Source organism: Neovison vison, chromosome 13 (genome assembly GCF_020171115.1).
Source record: "Neovison vison isolate M4711 chromosome 13, ASM_NN_V1, whole genome shotgun sequence".
Lineage (NCBI taxonomy): Eukaryota > Metazoa > Chordata > Mammalia > Carnivora > Mustelidae > Neogale > Neogale vison.
Genome location: NC_058103.1, coordinates 109,458,836 through 109,486,399, shown reverse-complemented (window position 1 = coordinate 109,486,399; position 27,564 = coordinate 109,458,836). Strand labels below are relative to the sequence as shown.

Genomic DNA, 27,564 nt, shown 5'->3' with positions numbered 1-27,564 from the left:
TTCATAGTAAAACTTCAGTGAGCCAGAGGCCAGCTTAACCATTCATAACAATTACCAATCATTAAGCACATGATGCATGTTAAGAGCTTGACTATCTCATTTAATCCTCATATTAGACATTCTCAATTCCATTTCTATGGTAGGAAATACAACTATGTAGGTTAAGTAGAAAACCCCAGGCAATAACCAAAATAAATGGTGAAGATCCAAATCTAGGTCTAGCTCTTAACTAGTACAGTGATTGACTGAGGACTGTGAAATTGATAATGGCATATTAATTACATACTTTTTTTTTTTTACTCTTCTAAAACCCTGGTAAAATGAGGCAAAGACATAAAACATTTTCATTGATAAAGACCATGAAAATACTAAAGCATACTGTCAATGAGATGTCAACAAATTTTTAGATGGAATGTGGCTGAGAAGTTGACTTTGCAACACGGAGGAAGTTACAACTAAGTATCTGAGTAGGGGAGTGCAAGGAGAAGAAAATTTGCCCAGAGAACTGAAGCAATCTGAACCAGTACATAAAAAAAAAGAAACACAAGGACTGCTGAGAGAGCCAATGCTCTTTTCCTCATTCACACAACAGATACCTATTCTTTCCTCTACAACAGAAGCTAAAAGTTAACTTTCTGAACTAGAAATAATTTAGACTTATGAACACCAGGAATGGCAAAGGGAAGCCATGAGGCACTGGGAGAAAACAGAAAAATTTAGTCAAAGTCCATAAACTGAATAAAGGTCGCCACAATTCTTACTCTGCCTGGCTCCTAGAATGCCAGCACCTAGAGGAATCACTCTTCACCACCAACAGCTGGAATCTAGAACACTCTTCTTTGGAGAAAATTATCAGTCTCAAGAAAGACAAGGTTTCCCATAATGACTTTGAAAGAATCTTCCTCACCAAAGAGTCAGCTCAGCATCTGATTTTCTTATGGTGAAGTCTAAACAATTCCCAAACAGACTGTGCAGATTGTATAGAGCACTAATTCAGGAGGATTAACTAACCATCATATCATAATCCATGGCCACAGTTCTCCAAGTGTATCTCACAGATACCTTTGGCCTCCAAGACACTTTTAGGAGGTGGTGAAATTAAAACTCTTGGTACAAAACCAGTAGTGGGTAAATATGCTGGCATCTTAACATGAATCAAGGCAGTGGCATCAAACCAAACTATACTAGTAATCACTGTATTCTTCACTGGCAAACACCAGCAGTAAAATTCACTTTATTAAATATCAATCTTTAAGTTCATGTCTTTTGAATTTTCTGTGTGATAAAAAAGGAAGTATGCATAAAGCCCTGCAATTGTCTATGATTGAGTTGCAAGCTGAACTTTGGCACAATTATTTCACAGAACATTGTTTTTATTTTAAAGGTTAAATGTCAAACTATGAATACTTAGACTTACTTATTTAGGAGATATTTTCTTGAAAATTGACAAAGCGAGCCTATCACATCAAAGAAAACAACCAACAGTGCTTTTTGTCAGTAATAAAATTCAAACACATGGTAAATTTTAGGAAAACTTGTATTCACCATTGATTAGATTTATGCTAATATCAGTGACTTGGTATGATACATAAAAGATGTCAGCACTTGCATGATCTATGTAACTCAGCGAACCAGTATTTTCCAAATGACTAATTGATGATGTTGTAAAATCATGCATGAATAAAAGATTCAGATAGACCAACAGATTTGAATGTATCAAAGCTTAAAAAGTTGAGTGATAGGGAATGAGATTCTACATTGCAAAAAACCTTTAAGAAATCTTCAACTTGTCTATTTTTGATGTAGTATAAAAAAATCACAATTATTTGAAAAGATTGTTGAAGTACCATGTAAGGCTGGATATTCTTCATATATTTTGACCACAATAACAACATATCACAACAGACTGAATGCAGAAACATGTGAATCCAATCTACTTAACTAGACATTACAAAGATACGCAAAAGTACAAAACGATATCAGTGTTCTAAGTTTCTTGTTTTTGGAAAATAGTTATTTCTCAGAAAAATATGTTATTTCTGTAACTATATAGTAGGTTAGTTTGATTTTTAAGTTACAATTTTTTTAGATCTCACATTTTTAATTTCTAATATGGTAAATCTAATACTTTTTGAGAGTATATATATATATATATATATATATATAGTACCCTTTGGAGTTCTGCCGTGCACAGCCTCTGTGACTATATAAGGAAGCCCTTGTCCCCATTCAACAAGAAGTATTCAAAAAACTCAGTCGTGCTTTACTCTCTAGTATATGGGCAGCCAAGGATCACCACACCATTGAAGACATCCTTTATTTATTTAGACAACCTTTTTTAAAGGTTTTATTTATTTGAGAGTGAGAGAGAGAGAGAATGTGAGCTGAAGGGAGAGGGAGAGAGAATCTGGGGCAGATTCTGAGTCGATGCAGGGCTTGATCTTATGACCACAAGATCATGACCCGAGCTAAAACTAAGAGTTGGATGCTTAACCGACTGAGCCACCCGAGCACCCCTGAAGACATCCTTTAACATCAGAAATATCAAAATGATAGGAATAAAGAAAGGAGCTAGGAGACATCGGAGACATTGCTGGGGACAAAAAGAAAAAAAATATAATAAACATTTAATATCCCCAAAGAAGCATAAGATGTTATTATATCCATTAAACAATTACAAAAATTATGAAGAGAAAAATGGAAGAATAAAAATATTAAAGAGCTCTTCAAAATTAAATATATGACAATTAAAATAAGAAATTAAGTTTAGAAAAAATTTTTTTAAAGATTGAATGAAAAAGACAAAAAGCAGGAAGGCAAGAAAAAAGATACCATACAACTAGAGTAGTTAATGCAGGAAATATAGTGTCACATCAATAGAAGAGGAGAAAGAGAGAGAAAATGAACAAAGAAAAGTAAAAATTTACCAAAGAAATAATATAAGAAAACTTGCCCCAAACATATATACCCAAATTACAAAGGCTATCATAATGAACAGAAAAAGGAAGACTGGTGAACATATCATCATGAAATTTCAAAACACCAGAGACAGAGATAATCACTAAAGTTGCCAGAAGAAAAAAATAACCAAAATGCAAAGAAACTGGAGCAAGAATGATATCAGACTTATTAAATACTTTCAAAACTGCACAGGAAAAATTATTTCTATGTACTTCAGCCAAACTATCTTTAAGTAAATATAGTTTAAAATACACAATGAGTCAGAAAAGATCCCTTTCTGAGGGAGTTGTTAGAGAACATGTTTCATTAAAATAGGAAATAAACCAAGCAAAAGGGAACTCCTAGTTTAGAAAATAGGATATCCAACACAAGATAGTAGCAGAAGAAAATCCTGATAGAACAAACTCTGCACCAGGCTTAGAGAACAACTAGTTTAAACTTAAGGAGATCTGAGAGGAGAGATTCAGACTTTCTAACAATTTTTTTTGATGTGTGTGAACATTTGGAAAAAATATTTCCAAACATTAGACAAATCGCAACATTTTTTAAAAAACAGCATTAAGTGTCATAAAAAACTAAACAAATGAGTCAGTTTAACTCCATAAAAATAAAATAAGATATAGTAAAGGAGAAGAAATCATAAGATCTCAAAAACTTTGATTAACTATGCTGAAATCAGTGCTATGTCAAGCCATACTGGAACTTGAGGTAAAAGGAAAAATACATATCCTTATATACACATTTTTGTTTCTTTTTTATTGTGGCAAAATACACATAAAATTTACCATCAAAACCACTTTTAAGCATACAGTTCAGTGGTATTAAAAACATTCACATTATTGTGTGACCATCAATGTCATCCATCCCAATTTTTTCATCTTGTAAAACTTAAACAACCCCACATTCTCCCCTTCTCCTCAGTCCCTGACAGCCACCACTATCTCCATTATGCTTTAGACTATTCTAAGTACCTCATATAAGAGGAATCATATGGTATGCTTTTTTTTTGTAACTCATTTGATTTAACTCATTTAGCATAATGTATTCAAGGCTTATCCATGTTGTGGCATACTGCAGAATTTCCTTTCCTTTCAAAGCTGAATAATATTCCATTGTTTGTGTATACTACATTTTGCCTATTCTTTCATCTAGAGATGGTTACTTAGTTTACTTCCATGTCTCAGCTATTGTGAATAATGCTGCTATGAAAATGGGTGTACAAATACCTCCTTTAGTCTCTGCTTTCAATTCTTTTCAGTATACTCAGAAGTGGAATTGCTGGATCATATGTATTTTTTCTTTTGAGGAACTGCTGTACTGTTTTCCACAGTGGCTGTTATCACTTTACATTCCCATCAACAGCACACAAGGGTTCTGATTTTTCCACATCCTCATCAACACTTGTTTTTTTTGTTTGTTTGTTTTGTTTTTGTAAATAGTAGCATCCTAACAGGTATGAGGTGATATATTTTTTAAAATTATTTTTTAAAATAAACACATAATGTATTATTAGCCCCAAGGGTACAGGTCTGTGAATAACCAGGTTTACACACTTCACAGTGAGGTGATATTTTATAGTAGTTTTTATTTGCATTTCTCTAATAAGTAGTCCTATTGCATATCTTTTCATTTTAGTGGCTATTTATGTATCTTCTAGGGAGAAGAGTCTGTTCAAGTCCTTACCCCACCGTGTGAGGCATTGGTGGTTCAGTGGTAGAATTCTCGCCTCCCAAGTCCTTAACCCACCTTATTAATTGGATTGTTTTTTGTCATTTGAGTTTTAGGAGTTCTCTAAATATTCTGGATATTAACTCCTTATCAGACATATGATTAACAAATATTTTCTTCCTTTTGTGGGTTACCTTTTTATTTTGTGGATAGTGTCTGATGTACAAAATTTAAAAATTTTCATGAATTTAATTAGTCTTTTATTTCCTTACTTGTGCCTTTGGTGTGGTAACCAAGAAATCATCGACAAATCCAATGTCATGAAACTTCTGTTTTCTCCTAAGAATGTTACTGTTTTCAGTCTTATATTAAGGTTCTTGATCCAGTTTGAGTTAATGTTTGTATATAGTGTTAGTAAGGTTCCAACTTCATTCTTTTGAATGTGGATATCCAGTTTTCCCAGCACTGTTTATTGAAAAGACTGTCCTTTCTCTACTGGTTCTAGCCTCCTTTTCAAAAATAATTTCAGCCTATATCTGTGGCTTTATTTCCAGGCTCTTTATTCTATCCACTGGTTTATGTGTCTGTCTTTATGCAAATATCATGCTGTTTTGATTTCTGTAGCTTTGCAGTAAGTTCTGAAATCAGAGTGTCTTCCAGTTTTACTCTTTTCAAAACACTTTTTTTTTTTTTTAGCTCTTTGAGGATCTTTGAGATTCTATATAAATTTTAGGATGCAATTTTCTATCTCTATAAAAAAGTTTTAAAAATGCCTTTGGGATTTTTGTACAGATTGCAATAAATCTGTAGACTACTTTTGGTGATATGGACATTTTAATAATATTGTCTTCTAATCTGTGAATATAAGCTGTGTTTCCATTTATGTTTAATTTCTTTCAGTAAGGTTTTACAGTCTTATTTTACAAGTCTTTCATCAATTCCTATTTCTTTTTAATTCTACTACAAATGGAATTATTTTTGTAATCTCCTTTTCAGACTGTTCCTTGTGTTTAGAAATGCAACTGATTTTTGTGTGTTGACTTTGTATCCTATTTCTTTACTGAATTCATTTATTAGTTCTAACAGGGGTCTTTTCTGTGGACTCTTCTGGATTTTTACATAAACAGGATAATTTTACTTTTTTCCAGTTTGATTGCCTTTTCTTTCTTTTTCTTGACTAACTGCTGTTTCTGGGCAGAGTTAAATCTAGCTCTAAATGTCCACTAAATCTAGTTGGCTTATTAAGTTCTCTAGTTCCTTACTTACATCTGATTGTTCTATACATTAAGTGGGGTACTGAAGACTCCAACTGTTACTGTAGAACATCAGTTCTTTAATTCTGTCAGTTTTAACTTCATGTATTTTGGTGATTTGTCATTTATAATTGTTGAATCTTCTTGCTGTATTGAACCTTTTAATATATAATGTCCTTTTTTTCTTGTAACCTTTTTTCATTTAGTCAATTTTGTCTGACATTAGTAAAGACACCCAAGTTCTCTTTTGATTATTATTTGCATGGAATATCTTTTTTATCACTTCACTTGAACTTGTGTATTTTATTTTTTATTTTTTAAAGATTTTTACTTATTTGTCAGAGAAAGAGAGGGAGAGAGCATTACACAAGCATGGCGAGCGGCAGTCAGAGGGAGAAGCAGGCTCCCTGCTGAGTGAGGAGCCCAATGGAGGACTCGATCCCAGGACCTTGGAATCATTATCTGATCTGAAGGTAGAAGCGTAACCAACTGAGCTCCCCTGGAATCCCTAACTTGAGTCTTTATCTCAAGTGAGTCACCTATAGATTATATGCAGTTGGATCCTGTGTTTTTATCCATTTTTCCAACATCTGTCTTCCAACTGGAGAGTTTAATTCACTTACTTTTAAATTAATTACTGATAAGGAGGGATATATATCTGTCATTGTGTTATTTTTAATATGCTTTATATAACTTTTTTGGCACTCATTTCCTCTACTACTGTTTGTTTAGTTGATTGTGATGAAATGTTTAAATTCTTTTTTCATTTCCTTTGTGTAAAGTTATTTTTTGTGTGTGGTTACCATGGGAATAACATTTAATATTCTAAGATTGTCACCCTCTAATTTGATTTTATACCAGCTTAAATTCAATAACATATAAAAACTCTGCTCCTTTACAGCTCCATCCCCACCCCTTTTGGCTGTTCTCACAAAATTACATCTTTATAAACTGTGTACCCAGATTTACACTAATAATTATTTTAAGTGCATTAGTTTCCTAAATTATGTAGAAAACAAGATTTGGAGTTAGAAATCAAAGTTATAGTAATGTTAGCTTTTACACTAATATCTTTTCTTTTAATGCATTCATCTCTTAATTCATGTAGAAAACAAAAAATTGTTAAAAAGCATTGTTAAGGTAGTACTAGCTTTTATAATTTCCCATGTACTTACCTTTATTGAGATATTTCTCCTTGTATCTTTGAGTTACCATGTACTGTCCTTTCATTTCATCATACAGAACTCCCTGGAGCTTTTTTTGCAGGGCAGATCTAGTGTTCACAAACTCTCTCAGGTTTTATGTCAGAATATCTCACTTTTGAAGGACAGTTTTTTTATTTTTGAAAGATTTTACTTGTCAGAGAGAGAGAGTAAGCACAAGCAGGGGAAGTGGCAGGCAGAGAGAACAGACTCCCTGCTGAGCAGAGAGCCCCATGTGGGACTGGAGGACTAGATCGCAGGACCCCAGGATCATGACCTCAGCCAAAGGCAGATATTTAACCAATGGAGCCACTCAGGCGTCCCTTGGAGGATAGTTTTAACACATATAAAATTATTGAGCTTTTTTTCGTTTTAGTATTTTGGAATATATTGGTCCACAAATAGCCTTTTGATCGCCAAAGTTTCTGATGAAAAATCTGTTGATAACCTCACTGAAGATCCCCGATATGATGATTTGCTTCTCTCTTGCTGCTTTTAAGATTCTTTGTTCTTTGAGAGTTTGATTACAATGTGTCTGAGTGGGTGTCTTTGATCATCTTACTTGCAATTCACTGTGCTTCTTGATGTTTACATTCATATGTTTCATCAAATTTGGGAAGTTTCCAGTCATTATTTCTTTATGTCTCTGTCTCTGTCAAATATTCTCTGGAACTCCCTTAATATGTATGGTGGTCTGCTTAATGGTAGGCTCTAGCTGCCTCAGGCTCTGTTCACTTTTCCTCAATCTTTTTCTTCTCTGTACCTCAGACTCAATGCTTTCCATTGTCCTGTCTTCAAAGTTTGCTGATTCTTTCTTCTATCTGCTCAAATCCACCTTTGAATCCCCCTAATGAATTTTTCATTTCAGTTAATGTACTTTTCAGGATGTCTTTTTTGTTTCTTTTCAGGTATTCTCTCCCTTTAATATTTTCATTTTGTTAACATACTGTTTTCTTGACTTCCCTCACATAACCTTTTGTTCATTGGGCATCTTTATAATATTGTTTTAAAGTCTTTGTCTAGTATATCTGCCATTAGGTCTTTTTCAGGACCAGTTTCTATCGAGTTTTTCCCTTTGAATGGGTCACACTTGCCTGTTTCTTTGTATGTCCTATGATTTTGTTGAACACTGGACATTTGAAACTAATAATGTAGTAACTTTGGAAATCAGATTATCCCCCTTCCCAGTGTCTGCTGTTTTTGTTTCTTTTGATTGTTGTAGGCTATCTCTGTTCCTGGGATCAACGTGAGATGTAAACCTTAGTTCTTCTCATGTCTAGTCTGAGCTTTTCTCTGGGCAAGTACAACCACTTTCTAATTTAACCTATGTATGTGATTATTTTTTAATGTCCTTATCTTTAATGTAAGGCTCCTAAAAGGGGAAAAGCACAAAATTAAGTGGAATAAAAGGGCATTGTATCTTTTAAATCTCCTGAAAGTCACTTCAGTTATAAAGGAAGGGGCTTGCAGCAATGAGGAGAGGTGTAACCTCAATGTGCCCACTTCTGTGGAATGCTGTAGTGAGAAGCATCTATTAGTGACAATAGCACAGATACTCAATATTTGGAGGCCAGTATCCTTTTTGGGCACTGTGGCCCCTTAAGCTGTGTGCAAGCTGCTCCAGGAACATGAGCACAGCTGCCTGCTATGTGGCTGAGGGTAGGGAATGGGTAACTGCTACTGTGCTGAATGCTTACACTGACTGATATTAATTACAACATACTGCCCAAGTCTTCCCAGGAAGTTGCAGGCATTCAACAGACTCTAAACTTCCAAAATACAGGAATATTCCATTTCCCTTAAGCACATCACAGATATTGCATTTTATTTTACAAGTTGAAGATTTATGGAAACTGTGGTGCCATCCAAGCCTGGATGACAGCCTAACTGTTTATTACATAGTTTACCAAATGTTTTGAGCCCACTGTTGAGACCTACTGCTAAGGGGCAAAAAAAAAAAAAAAGATTCCTTTCAAAATATTCTGCTCATTGGCAATGTACCTGGTAACCCAAGAGTTCTGATGGAGATGTACAGTAAGATCAATGATGTTTTCATGCCTGTTAACACAGCTCCCATCCTATAGCGCTGGACCAAGGAGTAATATTGACTTTCAAGTCTTATTATTTTAAAAATACATTTCATAAGATTATGGCTGCTCTTCTGATGGATCTATGCAAAGTCAACTGAAAACCTTCTGGAAAGGATTCACCATCCTAGATGCCATTAAGAACATCCATGATTCATGGGAAGAGTTCAAAATATCAACACGAATGGGAGTTTAGAAGAAGTTGATTCCAACCCCTGTGAATGACTGAGGGGTTCAAGACTTTAATGGAAGAATAACTGCAGGTGTGGTGGAAACAGCAAGAGAACTAGAATTTGAAGTAGAGCCTGATGATGTGACTGAATTGCTGCTATCTCATGACAAAACTAATGGCTGAGGAGTTGCTTCTTACGGATGAAAAAAAAGGGATTTCTTTAGATTAAATCTACTCTACTCCTGGTGAAGATGCTATAAAGACTGTTGAAATGACAACAAAAGATTCAGAATATTACATCAACTTCATTGATAAAGTGGCAGAGTTTAATATGATGGACTCCAATTTTGAAAAAGTTCTATTGATCAGCCAGTAGCCATCAACACGGAGGCAAGACCCTTTACCAGCAAAAATATTATTACTTCATAAAAGTTCTGATGATGGTTAGCATTTCTGGGCAACAGAGTTATTTTAATAAAGGTAACATACATTGTTGTTTTAGATGCAATGTTATTACATACTTAATAGACATACATAGACGTACAGCATAAACATAACTTTTATATGCACTAGGAAATAAAAAATTCATTTGACTTGCTTTATTGCAATATTTTCTTTGTTACAGTGGTCTGGAGCCAGAGCTGTGATACCTGTGACGTATGCCTGTAGTTACATCAGACAGATTCTGCCAGTACAACTGTTGTCTCCGTGGGAAGATAGATTCCTGGTGCTTTCTACTCTGCCATTTTCCCAGAATCCCAGAATGCTTTTTCTCCTCAAAGCATCAGTTGAAAAAGTGAAAAGTAGGTGTACTGAACTCAAAAAAGTAATTTAAGTTTAAACATTTCTACGAAAACCAGAATTTATTGTTTCATTTTACTGGCTTTACAGGAAGCAAGCATATCAGTATCTTCAAACCTAGTTCTTTTCCCATCTTGTTTTTAAATAAGCAAATTGTCATGTTTATCAATTTCTCTTGACCAAGTGATGATTTTAAATAATTTAAAACTAACTTCAGCTTACTGAAATATCTTTTACAGGATGCTACTGTGGCTGGTATTATTTTAATATTTTGATTAACACTTTGCTAATCAGTTTTAGAGGACCAAAATACACTTCTTAATTTAATATTATAATTTGTTGATGCTGTGATAACCTATTCTACATGAAATTTCTATAGAACTTAACTTGTTCTTAACTCTTAGGACAGAGTCAGTGGCTGCTTTTTGTAAATCAATATCATTTATAGAAAATAGCTTTTTTTCTGGCTTAAAAATTCAAAATCTGCAGACACTTCATTTAATTTTTCATATATATATATTTCAAATATGAAGTTAGCCCATTTACAATCTTAATGTGGATTTAATAAGCACTCTTCCTATAATTATCAATATTCTCATTCACTGATTCATGCATTTCTAATTTATTTTGTCTAATTAAAAAATTCATGTGAATATTTACATCTCTTGCTCAAGTTTCATATTCACTGAACACATTTTTAAAATTACTTTCTTTCATTTGTTAAAAGCAAAGGGACAGGACTTTTATTAAGCATACAGTTTTATTTATGGTCATTTTTCTGATTGTAGAGTTTTATTAACTTTTGCTACTTTGTTCAAAATATCATTCTATACAGGTAATTTGTGGAAAAATTTAATATATTTGTATGAAGATGCTTTTGAGTTCAACATAATTTTGACATTTGATATTAAATATTTTCATATTTAATAAACATTTTAGTTTGGATGCAAAGTGTCTCAAGTGCATTTGATCTTAATGCCTATATCTGTATGTGATTTCCATTTGTTTTTGGGATAGACAAGAATATTCCATCTGCTTGTTGAATTACCCCACTTCCAAAATACATATATTTTCTAAAATAGTAAAAAAGATAATCATTTTTGAATTGACAGATGAGGCATTTTTTTATATTAAATTATGATTATGAGTTGAGCAAGGTACAAATATGGCATAATTACTTTTTGGGAGAAAAATTTTATATTTTATCTTTTCCTCACAATTCAGAGAGAAGTTTTTAACTTTGAATTTCACAGTAATTCTAAGAGTGTCAATGTTAAAGACTTCAAAACTTTCAGTATCTGGAAAATTGTGTTTTTCCAACCTAACTTGTTACAGTGCTCTATAACTCTGATAAATTTTTGCATGTGTTTTTCATCTTCTGAACGATACATCACTTGACTTTGCAGATGCCGTACTTTGAAAAAAATTTTTGATATACATTTTCAGTATATTTTTAATTAATACACACAGTTAGACATAATAAACATTTAACAATCAAATAGGTGTACATATTAACATTTGTATAAAAAATATAAAACATCAAACAGTACAAACAACAGAAAATTATATAACAGGAGAATTAGATAAATGTTAAGACAGAGGAATTTATCCCAAGTCAAAGAACAAGATAAGGTCACGGCCAAAGATTTAAGCGAAACAATATAAGTAATATGCTTGATGGAGAATTTAAAGCAACAATCATTAGGATATTCACTGGGCTTGAGAAAAGAATAGAAGACATCAGGGTGACCCTTGCCACACTGATAAGAGTTAAAAAAGAATCAATCAGAGATGGAGAATATAATAAATGAGATTGGAAACAGGGCTGATGCAAGGAACAGCAGGTTAGGAGAAGCAGTGGAATGAATTAATGACAAAGACGACAAAATAATGGAAAATGATGAAGATAAACAAAAAATAGAAAGAAGAATTATGGGACATGAGCATAGACTCAGGGAAGTCAATGACTCCATCAAACATAATAATATTAGTATTACAGGAACAGAGAGAGAAAATTTCCTCAAATTTATTTGAGGAAATATTAGCTGAAAACTTCCCAAATTTGGAAAAGTAAACACATCCACATCCAGGAAGCACAGAGAATTCCCATCAAAATAAAGAAAAGCAAGCCAACACCAAGACATACTGTAATCAAATCTGCAAATATGGTGATAAAGAAAAATAAATCTTAAAAGCAGCAAGACAGAAGTCCTTAACTTACAAAAGGAAGACCCAGCTAGCTAAAGATTTCTCAAGAGAAACTTGGCAAGACAGAAGGAAGTGACATGATACACTCAAAGTGCTGAATGCAAAAAATCTGCAGCTAAGAATACTCTATCCAGCAAGGCTAGCATTCAAAATAGAAACAGAAATAAAGAGTCTAAGGCAAACAAAAACTACAGGAGATTGTGACCACTAATCTAGCCCCAGAAGACGTACTAATGGTGACTCTTTGAGTGGAAGGAAAGACCAAAAATGACAAAGGCAAAAAATGATCAGAGAAAATCTCCAGAAATAATGACAAAACAAGTAATGAATCCCACTTACAAATGCACCAAATATAGTAACACACCTAGGGATAAACCTAGCCAAAGAGGTAAAACATCTGTACTCTGAAAACTATAAAACACCAATGAAAGAAACTGAAAATGACACAAAGAAATGGAAAGACATGCCACTATGGATTAGAACAAATGTTTTTAAAATGTCTATACTACCCAGACCAATCTACACATTAATGCAATCCCTACCAAACTACTGAGAGCATTTTTCAGAGAGCTACAACAAACAATCCTAAAATTTGTATGGAACCATGAAAGACCCTGAACAGCCATAGCTATCTTTTAAAAAAGAAGCAAAGCTGGAGGCATCACAATTCTGGACTTCAAGTTATATTACAAGCTGTAGTTATCAAAACAGTATGGTACTGGTACAAAAACAGACATAAAGATCAATAGAAGAGAAGAGAAAACCAAGAAATGAACCCACAACTATTTGGTCTATTAATCCTCAACAAAGCAGAGAAGAATAGCCACTATAAAAGAGATAGTCTCTTCAACAAATGGTGTTGGGAAAGCTGGACAGCAAGAAGTAGAAGAATGAAACTGGACTATCTTAAATTATACATAAGAATAAATTCAAAATGGATGAAAGACCTAAATGTGAGATAGGAAACCATAAAAATTCTAGAGGAGAACATAGGCAGCAGTCCCTTTGACACTGGCCATAGCAACTTCTTTCTAGAGATGTCTCCTGAGGCAAGGGAAACAAAAGCAAAAATAAGCTATTGGGACTTCATCAAAATAAAAAGCTTCTGCACAGCAAAGGAAACAATCAACAAAACTAAAAGGCAACCTATGAAATGGAAGAAGATATTTGAAAATGACATATCTGATAAAGGGTTAGTATCCAAAATATTTAAAGAGCTTTTAAAACTCAACACTCAAAAATGAATAATCCAATTCAGAAAGGGGCAGAAGACACGAACAGATATTTTTCCAGAGAAGACATACAGATGGCCAGCAGACACATGAAAAGATACTCAAAATCACTCATCATCAGGAAAATACAAGGCAAAACTACAATGAGATATCACATAGGCCTATCAGAATGGCTAAAATCAACAACACAAGAAAACAACAGCTATATGGAGAAAGGGGAATCCTCTTGCACTGCTGGTGGGAATGCAAACTGGTGCAGCCCCTGTGGAGAACAGTATGGAAGTTCCTCAAAAAGTTAAAAATAGAACTACCCTCTGATCCTGCAACTGTACTACCAGTTATCTCCCAAAGAATACAAAATACTAGTTCAAATTCAAAGGGATATGTGCACCCTGATGTTTATAACAGCATAATCCATAGTAGCCAAATAATGCAAACAGCCCAAGTGTCATTGATGAATGGATAAAGAAGATGTGATATATATATATATATGGCATTTATATACTTATAATATTATAATTTGTTCTAATATATTATATATTGTTATATATTATATAAAATAAATATATAAAATATTACTCAGCCATGAAAAATAATGAAATCTTGCCATTTACAACAATATATGGATGGAGCTAGAGAGTATTATGCTAAGCAAAATAAGTTAGTCCGAGAAAGATATACACCATATGATTTCACTCATATGTAGAATTTAGTCAACAAAAGAAATGACCAAAGGTGGGGGAACAAGAGGGAATCAAACCAAGAAATAGATTCTTAATGAGAAAGAACAAAGTGATGGTTATCAGAGTGGAACTGGGTGGAGGGATGGGTAAATTAGGTGATGGGGATTAGGAAGTGTACTTGCTATGATGAGCCCTGGATGTTATATGGACATCTTGAATCACTATCTTATACACCTGAAACTAATAATACACTAACTGTATGTTAACTAACTGGAATTTAAATTAAAAGTTAAAAAGAAAAAAAGAAAGAAAGAAAAGCATCTGTACCTGACTCCTCTCTGTTATCCCTACCTGTGTTATAATGAAATTTCACTAAACCTGAAATTGGAGGGGAAGATCCAGGGCATATATTTAGTTAGGGAACAATAGCAACAGATTGTTGCAGTATATAGAATACACTCAGCAGCAGAACAGAAGCTATGTTAGAAGCCACTAAATCGTATGGCTTCCAACTATAATATAATACATGAAAGGAATTATTTTTTTAAAAGATTTTATTTATTTATTTGACAGAGACCACAAGTAGGCAGAGAGGCAGGCGGAGAGAGAGGAAGGGAAGCAGGCTCCCTGCTGAGCAGAGAGCCCGATGTGGGGTTCGATCCCAGGACCCCAGGATCATGACCTGAGCCGAAGGCAGAGGCTTTAACTCACTGAGCCACCCAGGCGCCCCATTAATTTTAAGAGAAAATGTAAAACTATAGAAATGAAAAAAAGTGATACCAGGAAAATCCTACCTGGGCATGCTAACAATTCCAGTACACTGTACCTGATCAAAATCTTGAAGACTAACTCAAGCTATTCATCCTATCAGAGGTGTACCTAAAATAAGTACCTACATCTATTCAAATAACTATCCACATCACATATATTCTTGAAATAAACATCTGGACCAAAATTGGTCTATGTGGCCTTCCATTCAATAAGGCATTCCTTTAATTACTTATGGCTTGCTAAATTTTTAGTGTAAAGTTTTTTTTCTTTTAACAAAAAATAAGCTTAAGAAATTTGGTTTTTGTATAAAGGTGGCTTCATTTGACACAGATGAAACAGGACAATCAAAGGAAAGTAAGAGTTTGATGATTTATTTTAATCAACTATGAATATATCAGGAAAGAATCAATAGATGATATGATGTAATTATGGACTCATAGAATTTCTTAATGTCTATGCCTTTACATATTTGGAAAGAAGAGAGGCAAACCCTATTGCCCCTAGGGCACAGGAACTGACTGACTAGGGGATAGAAGGAAAAAATCCTACTCTCAAGACCCAAAACACAGAACCAGCTTAAGAATGAGGCTACACCAGTTCCCACTCACTTCCCACCACCCACCTCCAGGCTAACAAACACCAAATAACAAGGAATAACAGTACTGATGGAGGAAAGGCAAGGGTAGATTTATAAAGACACACCCTTTAAGCCTCAGTCTCACAGGAAGAGCTAAAGCTGAGTATGAAACAAGAATCCTGAGGGAAAAATCCTTCAGTAACATAACTCCCACCCTCAGCACAAAGAAATACTACAGGTATTGAACCTGGTAGTACACGGAGGGTAACTATAGCAACAAGAAAGCCAAAACTCAGATCAACTCACTAGGTGAAATCAAATCTCACAGTAATGACCTAACATAAGAAACGGTATGCCCACTTTTCAGATACAAATCCTCTTTATCTCAGTCTTCCATATAATTTCTGGCTTTCAACCAAACATCGTATAACACAAAAACGCAAGGGGGAAAATGAACTGTCAGGAGACAAAGCAATCAGCAGAATCAGACTCAGATATGACTCCACTACTGGAAGTATCAGACAGAAAATTTTAAATTACTATTATTAATATGTTAAATGTTTTGGTGAAAAAAGGAGGACAACATGCATGACCAGAATGGTAATTTTAGCAGAGGGTCAGAAACTGTAAGAATCAATGGAAATGCTAGGGGAAAAAACAAACAACCCCAATGACAGGGATGAAAAATGCCTTTGATGGGCTCATCAGCAGATCTGACACAAATGAAAAAATGAATCAGTGAAACTGAAGATAGGTTAACAGACAGAAATCACCCAACATAGGATGAATACCCAACTTTTGTAGCAACATGGACGGGACTGGAAGAGATTATGCTGAGTGAAATAAGTCAAGCAGAGAGAGTCAATTATCATATGGTTTCACTTATTTGTGAAGCATAACAAATAGCATGGAGGACAAGGGGCGTTAGAGAGGAGTAGGGAATTTGGGTAAATTGGAAGGGGAGGTGAACCATGAGAGACTATGGACTCTGAAAAACAGTCTGAGGGGTTTGAAGTGGCGGGGGGGTGGGAGGTTGGGGTACCAGGTGGTGGGTATTATAGAGGGCACGGCTTGCATGGAGCACTGGGTGTGGTGAAAAAATAATGAATACTGTTTTTCTGAAAATAAATAAATTGGGGAAAAAAAATAAAAAAAAATAAAACACAAAAAAAGTACATGGGGGATACGGTGGATACTAAAACAAGGCATCTAAGAATAGGTGTTAACATCAAATGGTATAGTATTTAGGAAATTGGAATCCCAGAAGTAGAAGATATGGGACAGCTCAAAGAACACCAATCAGGATAAACACCCCAAATAAATAAATAGATAAACATATAGGTAATCATATGAACAAACCAGACTTAGACACATCTTGCTCAAACTGATGAGAACTATAAAATCTTGAGGGGAACGAAAAAATTCAACACATTATATACGTATAGGAAACAAAGATCAAAATTATGGTAAGACATTTTGTCAGAAAATAGGCAAACCAAGAGAAAACAAAATGACTTCTTTAAACCGCTGAAGGAAAATAAAACTGTCAACCCAAAAGTCCATATTCACCAAAAAATATCTTTCAAAAATGAAAAATATATTTTTAAATGAAAAAGGCATAGAAGAATTAATTATCAGTAGATCTGCAACATAAGATATATCAAAGGAAGTTGTTAAGGCAAAAGGAATGTGGGATTAGACAGAAATGGAGAGCTGACAAGGAAATAAAGAGCACTGGACATGGTAAAAAGAAAGTTGAATATAAAATTATTTTTTCAAGTTTTTAACTGCTCTAAAAAATAACTATCTAAAGCAAAAACGGTAACACTGTATTCTGTCTTTATAACCTATGTAAAAGTAAAACATGACAACCACAGGAAAAAAGAACCCACAAACTATTAACATCAGGAATGAATGAGAGAATTATCACTGCAGACCTTAAGACATTAAAAGATTAATGGAATAGTACAAACAAGTTTATATAGATAAATTCAATATTAAAAACCACAAACTACCAAAATCCATTCAAAAATAATCACATAACTAGGGCGCCTGGGTGAGTCAGTCAGTTATGTGTCTGCCTTTGGCAGAGGTCATGGTCCCAGGGTCCTGGGATGAGGCATGCATCAAGTCCTTGGTCGGGCTCTCTGCTCGGCAGGGAATCTGCTTCCCTAGGCCTTCTACCCTCACCCTCCCCCTGCTCATGCTCTTATTCTCTCTCAAATAAATAAACAAAACCTTAAAAAAAAAAATTATCATATAACCAAAAAATCCCGTATCTATTAAACTTATTTGTAGTTAAAAACCTTTCTAACAAAAGAAAACTTTCTATGGTGTAGAAGAAAGCTGCTTGGAAGAAAGTGGCTAAGTTCTGCTAGTTTCACTTATTCACTGTTTGGTATGGAAATGCTGTTCAAAAGATAAATGCTGAACCTGCCTCATGCATCTCTGAGCATACTCAGAGATATGGAATATTTTGTAGAATTAAAAAAACTGACATCGAGAAACCATGTACTTGAACAAAACTATTTCTACAAAAAAAAAACCCACACCCTAAAAAACAAACAAAAAGCTATTTCTACATACACCATTAGATTGCCCAGTAAATAACATTTATAGGATAACCCCAAGTATTTTATTCAGAGTGCCTGTTTAAGACAGTAAAAACACATTTAATATATAGTCAAAATATTTTTTAAACAAGATTTATTTATTTTAAAAAGAGAAAAAGTGCAGTGGGGGGAGGGGCAGAGAGAATCTCAAGCAGACTCCCTGCTGAGCAAGGACCTCTACAGGGGGTTCAACTTCATGACTGATGAGATTGTGACTTGAGCAGAAACCAAGAGTCAGATGCTTAACCGACAGCCACGTGGTACCCTTGAAATATTTCTATTTTAAGTATTAAATTTTCCTGGCAGCCCAGAAAATAAAATCATCTGGAAAGATTAATTTTCCAGTGTGTAAACTGTTTGACATTTTATTGATTTCAGGATTTTTAAATAATAAACTTATCTCCATTAACTCACTAGTTGAGCTAAAAAACAGACAAGTGAAATATATGATGCTTTTATAAAAACAGAAACAGTTTAGAATTTTGCTTAAGGTTAGATATTTTTATATCTAATGATAACAAAAAAACAAATCTTATTTTTTCCTGGTAACATGCCAATAATTGTTATTATGCACAATGAACTGAAATGTTTTAAAAATTAAACCAGTAATATTTTCACATATTCAAGCTTTAAGGTACAGGTAAAACAAAATTTACCTCAGACACAGGTTCTTGTTCCTTAGTGGGAGCTTCATTTTTTAATCTTGAAAACAAAATAAGTATTGAATACTTTATTTTATATTTACAATGGAAAATATGCAACACTTCTTTTCTGCATGCTTAAAATAATTATGATGTGAATTTAAAATAATGTAGAATTGTAAATGACCTTTATAAATATTAAGGGAAAAATAAACAGCAGATTCAATAAACGTGCTAAAGAAATCAATACAGGCATGTATTTCCTTCTTTTCTAAAAACAAGAGCACTTAAGAATTTTTCTCTATGTTAAATACAATTATAAATAAAAGACATATTAGTAAAATCATTCCAAAAAAAGAATTACTCTTTAAGAAATAAAAGGTTGTATGCTTAATATATATAATATGCATAAATATTTACTATTATAGAGCTTAAAAAGTGAGAGAAGAGAAATTTTATCTACTGTGAAATTCAATATAATGCTATTTTGATATTTATTACAATTAAGGTAGCAAAATCACAGAAATAATTTCTAATTCTTAAAGATATAGTCTCTTAAGAACCTTCATAAGCATAGCTCAAATATTAACTACAACTTTTTAAAACCTGGTTTCTAAAAATAGAAAAATTGTAACTTACTACATTAAGAAAGGCATATGCCATCTCTAAAATAATCTAATATAAAACCTATCTTTCCCAAAAGATCTTTTAGAAACTGCTGATAACGAAATACTATCTACTGATTATATTAAACTCAATTTTAAACTACCTAAGTCAAGTGCCTACCTGATCTGAAATGCCATTAATAGTTAAGTGATTCATTACTTTATGAAGGCTTAGAACTATACTTAAAGATTAATATATTTAATATTAAGTAACAACTATATTGACTTAAATTTCATGTACAGAAATGAAGACCTAAAGTAGGATAGATTTACACAGGAAAATGATAGTCTTAAGAATAACATGTATAAAGTCATATGAAAACATGAAGAATTAGTGTGAAGAAACAAAAAGTAGACACTGGAGTAATGAAGTTTTGAAATAAATTTGTATATTACAACTGATTTTTATTTCTAAGCAGTTAAAAATTTTAAACTCAATTTGAAAAACTGAAACAAACTGGTCAAAAAGAAGTTTAAAAATATTTTATAAGAGAATTTCCCTGTCAAGTTTATGGTTGAAAATATTATCAAAGTTCAACCTTACATTCTTATAAAAGAAACATTACCATGCTAATAATTTTTCACATATGGCTGTTCCAATAAACTGATTTTAAGCAACAATTAAAATGAAAGCTATTAAGCATGTGTTAATATTACTGCTGGTATTTCAATTGGAGAAACTAAGGCCTCTCACTATCTCTGCAAAACAGGTTAGAGACAGAGTTTTTTTTATTACTCTTCATCTTTAAGAAACTGGTAGATGAGAACAAAAAAAGTTATTGAAATAATTTGCACTAAGAGGACTAGGATACCAATCTTATTTTGGGGCTTTAACCACATTGGTATCCTATTTATGGAACAGAATTATAATAACCAGTGAAATATTTAAGTAAACAAATATTTAAAAAATTCAAAAAGTACACTATATAAAATTTTACTGAGAAAAAAATTCAGAGTTAAAAATTCATCACTAAAATGTACACTACATTTTTGTAACTACAAAAGCATATTTTAGGATTAACAAATCAAAAAGATGAACAAATTTTAACACAACTACTAACATACCATTAACACTAATAGAAAAGAAAAAAGCGTTCTTACCTGTAATTCTTACTCATTAAAGATACCTGCTGAAATAGTCCTCATTTAAGATATTCAATTGTTTGGCAGAAGACAGTGAAATTTGCTAAGCTCAAAGTTCTGAGCTAAAGACCTGCTATTAGATAATTATACTTTTCACCTGTAAATGTTGCAATAATTTTTTAATAGAAAAATGTAGTACAACATTTAAAACAAACACTAAAATTTCAGTGTAAAGAGAACAGAAAGATTGGTGATCAATTTCAAAATGATTACAGATCAAGATTGCAAGTAAATTACTTTTCTTCTGTATTTGAACCTACTGAAACAGATCTTTCTGATAAAGGACATAAACACTCCTTCTTGCATTTTTCTGCAGTCACATAACTAATCCAAGGCTACATGTAAAATAATCCTGCATTAACTACATTAGTGTGTTATTCTGAGGTTTCTTTTGAGGTTTCATTCATACGACACACATACCATGGGGTAAAGGGAAAAGCTATAAAGGGAAAGTCATTCAGATTCATTTTAGCCAGGCCATATTCTGTCCTTCTAATAACATTTAAAAGCCCCCAAATTCAGTGTTGATTTTTAAAATGTAATCTTCAATTTAAGAATATTTGTAAGCATACTAAAAAAGCTGAAAAGTTGCATAAGCCAGTAGGAAAGCCAATCATTCAAGATCTTCTACTTAAGATATTCAAGATTATGGATGCCTGGGTGGCTAAGTGGGTTAAAGTCTCTGCCCTCCGCTAGGTCATGATCCCAGTGTCCTGGGATGGAGCCCCACATCAGGCTCTCTGCTCAGCAGGGAGCCTGCTTCCCTTCCTCTCTCTCTGCCTACCTCTCTGCCTACCTCTCTGCCTACCTGCTATCTCTGTCAAATAAATTAAAAAAAAAAATCAAGATTAAATTTAAGATAGTAATCATCAAACTACTTAATTATAGTAAAACATCTAGTGTACCATTTCTGATCATTTGTTCTGAGAGGTGTTAACAGATACATGGAAAGGGTAACTGAGCTAAGCACTTACTGGGTTGCACATACATCAGGTACTGTGCTAAGAGTTCTAGTCCAAATTTAAGACACAGTTCCTCCTATCAAGGAGTTCATCATCAAGGAAACATGTTGAAGCAGATGTTTATGGAATTGAGAAAAGTGTTTTAAAAAAAAAAAGCGGCGAGATAAACATCTATACGATGGAATGGCTGTTCAAAGGACTAAGCCTCTACAAAAGGGAAAGATGCAAGGAAGCAGTGAATATACTGTAGTAAACCTGGTTTCGCAAGAAGAGCAGGAGTAAAGCAAAGGGAGGAGATTCAAGGCAGAGCAAAAGCAAAGAATTATGAAACAAGTCAAGAGTGTTATGAGAACCTGAGTGGTCTAATATGACTGTAATGTAGGAACAAAGGAGAGTAGTCAAATATGCAATTGAAGAGATAGCAAGGGCAACTTCAGGAAAGATCTTGATTGCCAGGATATAGTGTTTGAGCTAAGTTAACAGGAAAGTATGATGATGTGTATCTGAAAGACCAAGGGGAGTATTAGAAGAGGGTAAGCTCCACTCAGGAAGCCCAGAGAAGAGACAGCTAATGACTGTCTTAAGCAAAGTAGAAGCAGTGTCAGTGGAGAAGAGGAAGGTTTAGGGAGATGATTAACAAGGTAAAACCAAAAGAATATAAGTACCAACTGGAAAAAGAACATTTAAAAGAACATTAAAGTGGTAAAATATTTACCACTCAGACCGGCTCAGTCTTATTATTCTCACCCTTAAGGAAAAATTCCAACCATCACTTCTCAATAGAGAACCCCAGCGTCATCATTCAGAGCTTTATCCCCCCATTTGTATTACTATTTATTTCAATCAATCAGCAATTCAATTCAGAAATATCACAATATATTAGAATTAGAATTGAGTCCCAAGAGATTGGCCAGCTGCCCCCATCTTGTAGATGAGAAAAATATGAGGCCTAACCATGCTGAAGTAATAAATCTATTAAGTAACAGAACCAGGATTAAAAGTGACAGCTCTACTTCAAATTTCCACCACATTTCTTCACAACCAATTCCTTCCCTGTGAATCAGGCTCCCTTATGCCAGGAAAAGTGAAAAAGCTTAACTGATCTCTCTGCTTCTGGATGTTTTCCACTCTCAAACATGCTGAGTTATCATTGCCAAATTAATCTTATGAATAGACCAATCCATGCCATTGTTTGCTGAAAATGTCCTATTGCCCATACATCATAGACCTACTGCTCTAAGACTGGGAAACTAGATTCTGGTCCCAATGTTACAGGTTTGTCAGTTGCTGCCTACTCTCCTGTGAAAATCCACCGAAGCTCAGTGCCATCTAGTTCCTCAGCCAATCATAACAAGGCAGGAAGTACATCTGTAACCACAAATACAACCAGAGAAGCAATAGAGTACAGTATGTATTAGTTTGGTCTCTGAAGACAGACTGCTATAATTTAAACTGAGGCCCTCTACCTGGAAGCTATGCAATCATGAGCAAATTACTTATCTGCACCTCAGAGGATTTAATATCCATATATTGGGACTCTTAACAGTGTATATCTCATTAGTTTGTGAGAATTAAATGAATGAATAAATGTAAAACACTTAGAAGAGTGTTTGGCACATTACATGTGGTCAATAAATGTTAGTTATTATTATTGACATGGTGGAGTTGGGAGTCACCCTTATTGTCCAGAATCTACTTGAGAGTGTAGCACACAGCCCTTAAAGTTTATTACCACTTAGATATCTTCCGTATTTTGAGATTTTCCTGTGATACTTCCCCCAACTTCCAAACACAATCCATTAATTTTGATTGCAGGGCCACTCTTGTTAGGACCAGCCCTATTTGGTCTCATACAAAATTATCTACCCATTTCTGAACACCTAGGTATGATCTAAAGTTAGGCAAGATAGAGTATAAAATCATTCTAGATAGAATTGATTAGAGACAGGAATCAAGAGAAACAAAATATTTGAGTGTGAAAATTTGAAGCAGAAAAAATAAGACCATCAGTGGAGGCAGAAGATTTTAATGCCAAACTAGGGAGTCTATTTTGTTATTTTGTTGGCAATGTTGAATTAGCCCTGGATATTTAATTTATAATATACAAGCAAATACTATCAGGACCAGAAGACTGAAAAAAATGGCAGTAACCCTAGAATCCCTGGCAGAAGTTGGCACGGTGTACCGTAAATGAAGAACTGCACTAAAGTTTCATTTGTCTTTCCATTTCACTGGGTCTCCCATCATTCTCTGTTTAACAGATATCAAAGAAGTCCAAACTGCCAGAAACCACCATATTTTGACACACTGCTCCTACCTATTGTCTTGCAATTATATACCAGGGACAAATATGTTGCATCCACTTTTAAAAGGAAAAACTATTTTAGAATTACTCAAGATTTGGTTTGAGATATTAATGCCTGTGGTAGGATGAGACAAGTCTAAGGGCATGATCTCCCACTATTTCTGAAATCAGTTAGATTTCAAAAGTTTGGAAAAGGGAACCACAAACTCCCTGAAGAGCCAATGCTATCCTGAGAAAGAACAAAAAAGCTGGAGGTAATCACAATTCCAGACTGCAAGATCTATTACAAACCAAAATGGTATGGTATTGCTACAAAAACAGATACATAAATCAATGGATTAGAAAAGATAGCCTAGAAATAAACCCATGCTTATATGGTCAATTAATCTATGACAGAGGAAGACAAGAATATTCAGTGAAGAAAAGACAGTCTCTTCAATAAACAGTGTTGGAAAAACTGGACAGCTACATGCAAAAGAACGAAACTAGACCACATTCTTACACCATACAGAAAAATAAATTAAAAATGGATTAAAGATCTAACTGTGAAGGAAAAATAAAATAAGATGAAAATTGAGAGGAAGGCAAACCATAAGAGATGCTGAACTCTAGAAAACAAACTGAGGGTTGCATGCAGGGATGCTGAGTAGGAGGAAGGGATAATTGGGTTATGGGCATTAAGGAGAGCACTTGATGGAGTGAGCACTGGTTATTATATGCAACTGATGAATCATAAAACTCTACCTGTTAAATTAAAAAAAAAAAAAGACCTAAGTATGAGACCCCAAACCATATAAAACCCTTAAGAGAACACAGGCAGTAATTTCTCTGACATTGGCCATTGCAATATTTTTCTGGATAGGTCTCCTTTGGCAAGGGAAACAAAAGCAAAAATAAACAACTGGGACTCTATTAAAATAAAACGTTTTTTATTAAGTGAAGGAAACTATCAACAAAACAAAAAAAGACAACCTACTGAATGGGAGAAAATATTTACAAATGATGTATCTGGCAAAAGGTTAATATTCAAAATATATAAATAACTTACACAACTCCACACAAACAAAATAATCCAATTAAAAAATGGGCAGAGAACCTGAAGAGACAGACATTTTTCCAAAGCAGACATACAGAAGACAAACAGTCACATAAAAAGATACTCAATATCACTCATCATCAGGGCAATGCAAACCAAAACCACAATGAGATGTTACCTTAACACCTGTCATAATGGCTAAAATCAGAAAGAGAGGAAAGAATAAGTGTTGATATGCAGAAAAAAAGGGACCCTTGTGCACTGCTGGTGGGAATGTAAATTGGTACAGACACTGTGGAAAACAGTATGAAGGGGCGCCTGGGTGGCTCAGTGGGTTAAAGCCTCTGCCTTCAGCTCAGGTCATGATCCCAGGGTCCTGGGATCAGAGGCCCACATTGGGCTCTCTGCTCAGTGGGGAGCCTGCTTCCTCCTCTCTCTCTGTCTGCTTCTCTGCCTACTTGTGATCTCTGTCTGTCAAATAAATAAATAAACTATTAAAAAAAAAAAGAAAACAGTATAAAGGTTCTTCAAAATATTTAAAAATAGAATTACCACATGATCCACTAATTTCACTGGCTATTTACCCAAAGAAAACAAAAACATTATTTGAAAAGATGTATGTATCCCTATGTTCATTGGACATAATTTATAACACCAAAGATATGGAAGCAAACCAAGTATCCACCAATATAGAATGGATAATGAAGGGGTTACACACACACACACACACACAAGAATCCTACACAGCCATAAAGGATGAGATTTTACCACTTGTGACAACATGGATGGACCTAAAGGGTACTAGGCTAAGTGAAATAAGTCAGAGAAAGACAAATACTGTATGATTTCATTCATATGTGTAATCTAAAAAACAAATGAATAAAGGAAAATGAGCAAGTAGCAGAATCAGACCTATACAGAGAACAAATTAATGGTTGCTAGAGGGGAATGGGATGGGGAATGGGCAAAATGGGTGAAGGGGAGTGGGAGATCCAGGCTTCCAATTATCAAAGGAATAAGTCATAGAAATAAAAGGTACAGCATGAAAAATACAGCCAATGATATTGCAATAATGTTGTCTGGTGACAGATGGCAGCTACACTTCTGGTGAGCACAGCATAACATACAGAGAAATTGAATCACCATATGTTGTACATCTGAAACTAATGTAACATTGTGTGTCAACTATACTCAAATAAAAATTTTTTTAGTTTAGAGAAGGAAACAAGCCCCAAATAAATTCTGCATATCTCACAGATGTTTTTTCATCTGTTTTTTTCCTGCTAAATCAAATATATGAAATGAAGACACTGACCATTTTGAATACTTAAGATTCTCCAACTTAGATTATGTTCAGAATGACTAATTCGTTCAAATAATTTCAGAATTTCACAGGGAAATAATGGAATGACTTCTTACATATTCTTCAACGATCATTAGTATTCAATGGAAGTAAACATTTTTGAAGAGAAATAGTATTCTTAAATGTAAAACTTATTAAAAATGTTGCCATTCTACTTCTAAAAGAGTTTACTTACTGCTTACAGTTACAAAAGATAATTAATGACTTACTGGTATAGTTTAGAATGATATAATACTGATATTTGTCTTTGGAAACAAGTCCAGATTCTCTACTGGTATAGCATTTCACAAAAATCACATAATGTAATATATACATGGTATTAGTGTTTAACTCATTGGGCCCTGTGAAGATACGGATTCAGTGTCTACAATTCTGACTGCCTTATTCTGTAATTACTCTGATGGCATGAACCATGTCTTATTCATATTTCCATTTCTAGCACTTGATATGGAGTCTTGCACACAAAAGGCAAGGAATCAATGTTCTGGGTCAAGGGATATATGGAAGGGTTATTTATATTACACTATTAAAGAGCTATGCAGTTACAGCTGGTGCTAAGTATAAAACTCTAGCCATTCTGAAATAAGACAGAGGAACTCAGTTTCAAGGAAAGTCAGTTCTGTTTTCATTCCTTCCTAGTACTCTTTAAATTAAGGGTATTTAACACAATATAACAAAAATTTTTATTTGTAAAATATTCTACATTTTTTAAATCTTCTAAACAACAGTGTAGAGATTATTATTAGAGAGAGCACACATGCATGTAAATTGGTGGGGGAGGGCAGAAGGAGAGAAGGAATCTTAAGCAGGCTCCATGCCCATGTGGAGCTCAAGTTGGAAGCTTTACTGACAGCCACCCAAGATTATTTTTAATTGCATTTCAAAAATGAAGAAACTGAAGTAATATGAACATAAAATTAGTGAGAGAGATGTGTCTTGAACTGATATTTTGACTTCAGTCAGTGTCCTCCCATTGTACTTTGCTAAGAACAAACTTGGAGGTAAGTTGAGAGAACTAGACCAACTTTTATAATCACTTCAAATTGTGGCTTTCAGGATGTTTGATTTAATCAATAAAAGAGACAACTGGTTAAGTAGCCCAGTTTTCCAAGTTTGACACTTTATGGATTTACTATGGACTCATAGTATGTTAGAGGGAAATATCTATGATATGTTAGAGGGAAATATCTTTCTAACCTAAACTTTCTGTCAAGAAAATTAA

The 27,564-nt window shown here is 33.9% G+C and overlaps 1 protein-coding gene across 5 annotated transcripts in view; it reads right to left on the bottom strand.

Annotated features, from left to right (window-relative positions):
• The window catches only part of ZNF280D (zinc finger protein 280D), a 140,439-nt gene that overhangs the window by 6,843 nt on the left and 106,032 nt on the right, over positions 1 to 27,564 (bottom strand). For all 5 annotated transcript variants that reach the window (XM_044231560.1, XM_044231559.1, XM_044231558.1 and 2 more), the window contains one exon: positions 18,884 to 18,929. In XM_044231560.1, the coding sequence (XP_044087495.1) occupies positions 18,884 to 18,929 (46 nt within the window). The remainder of the gene's footprint in view (positions 1 to 18,883; positions 18,930 to 27,564) is intronic.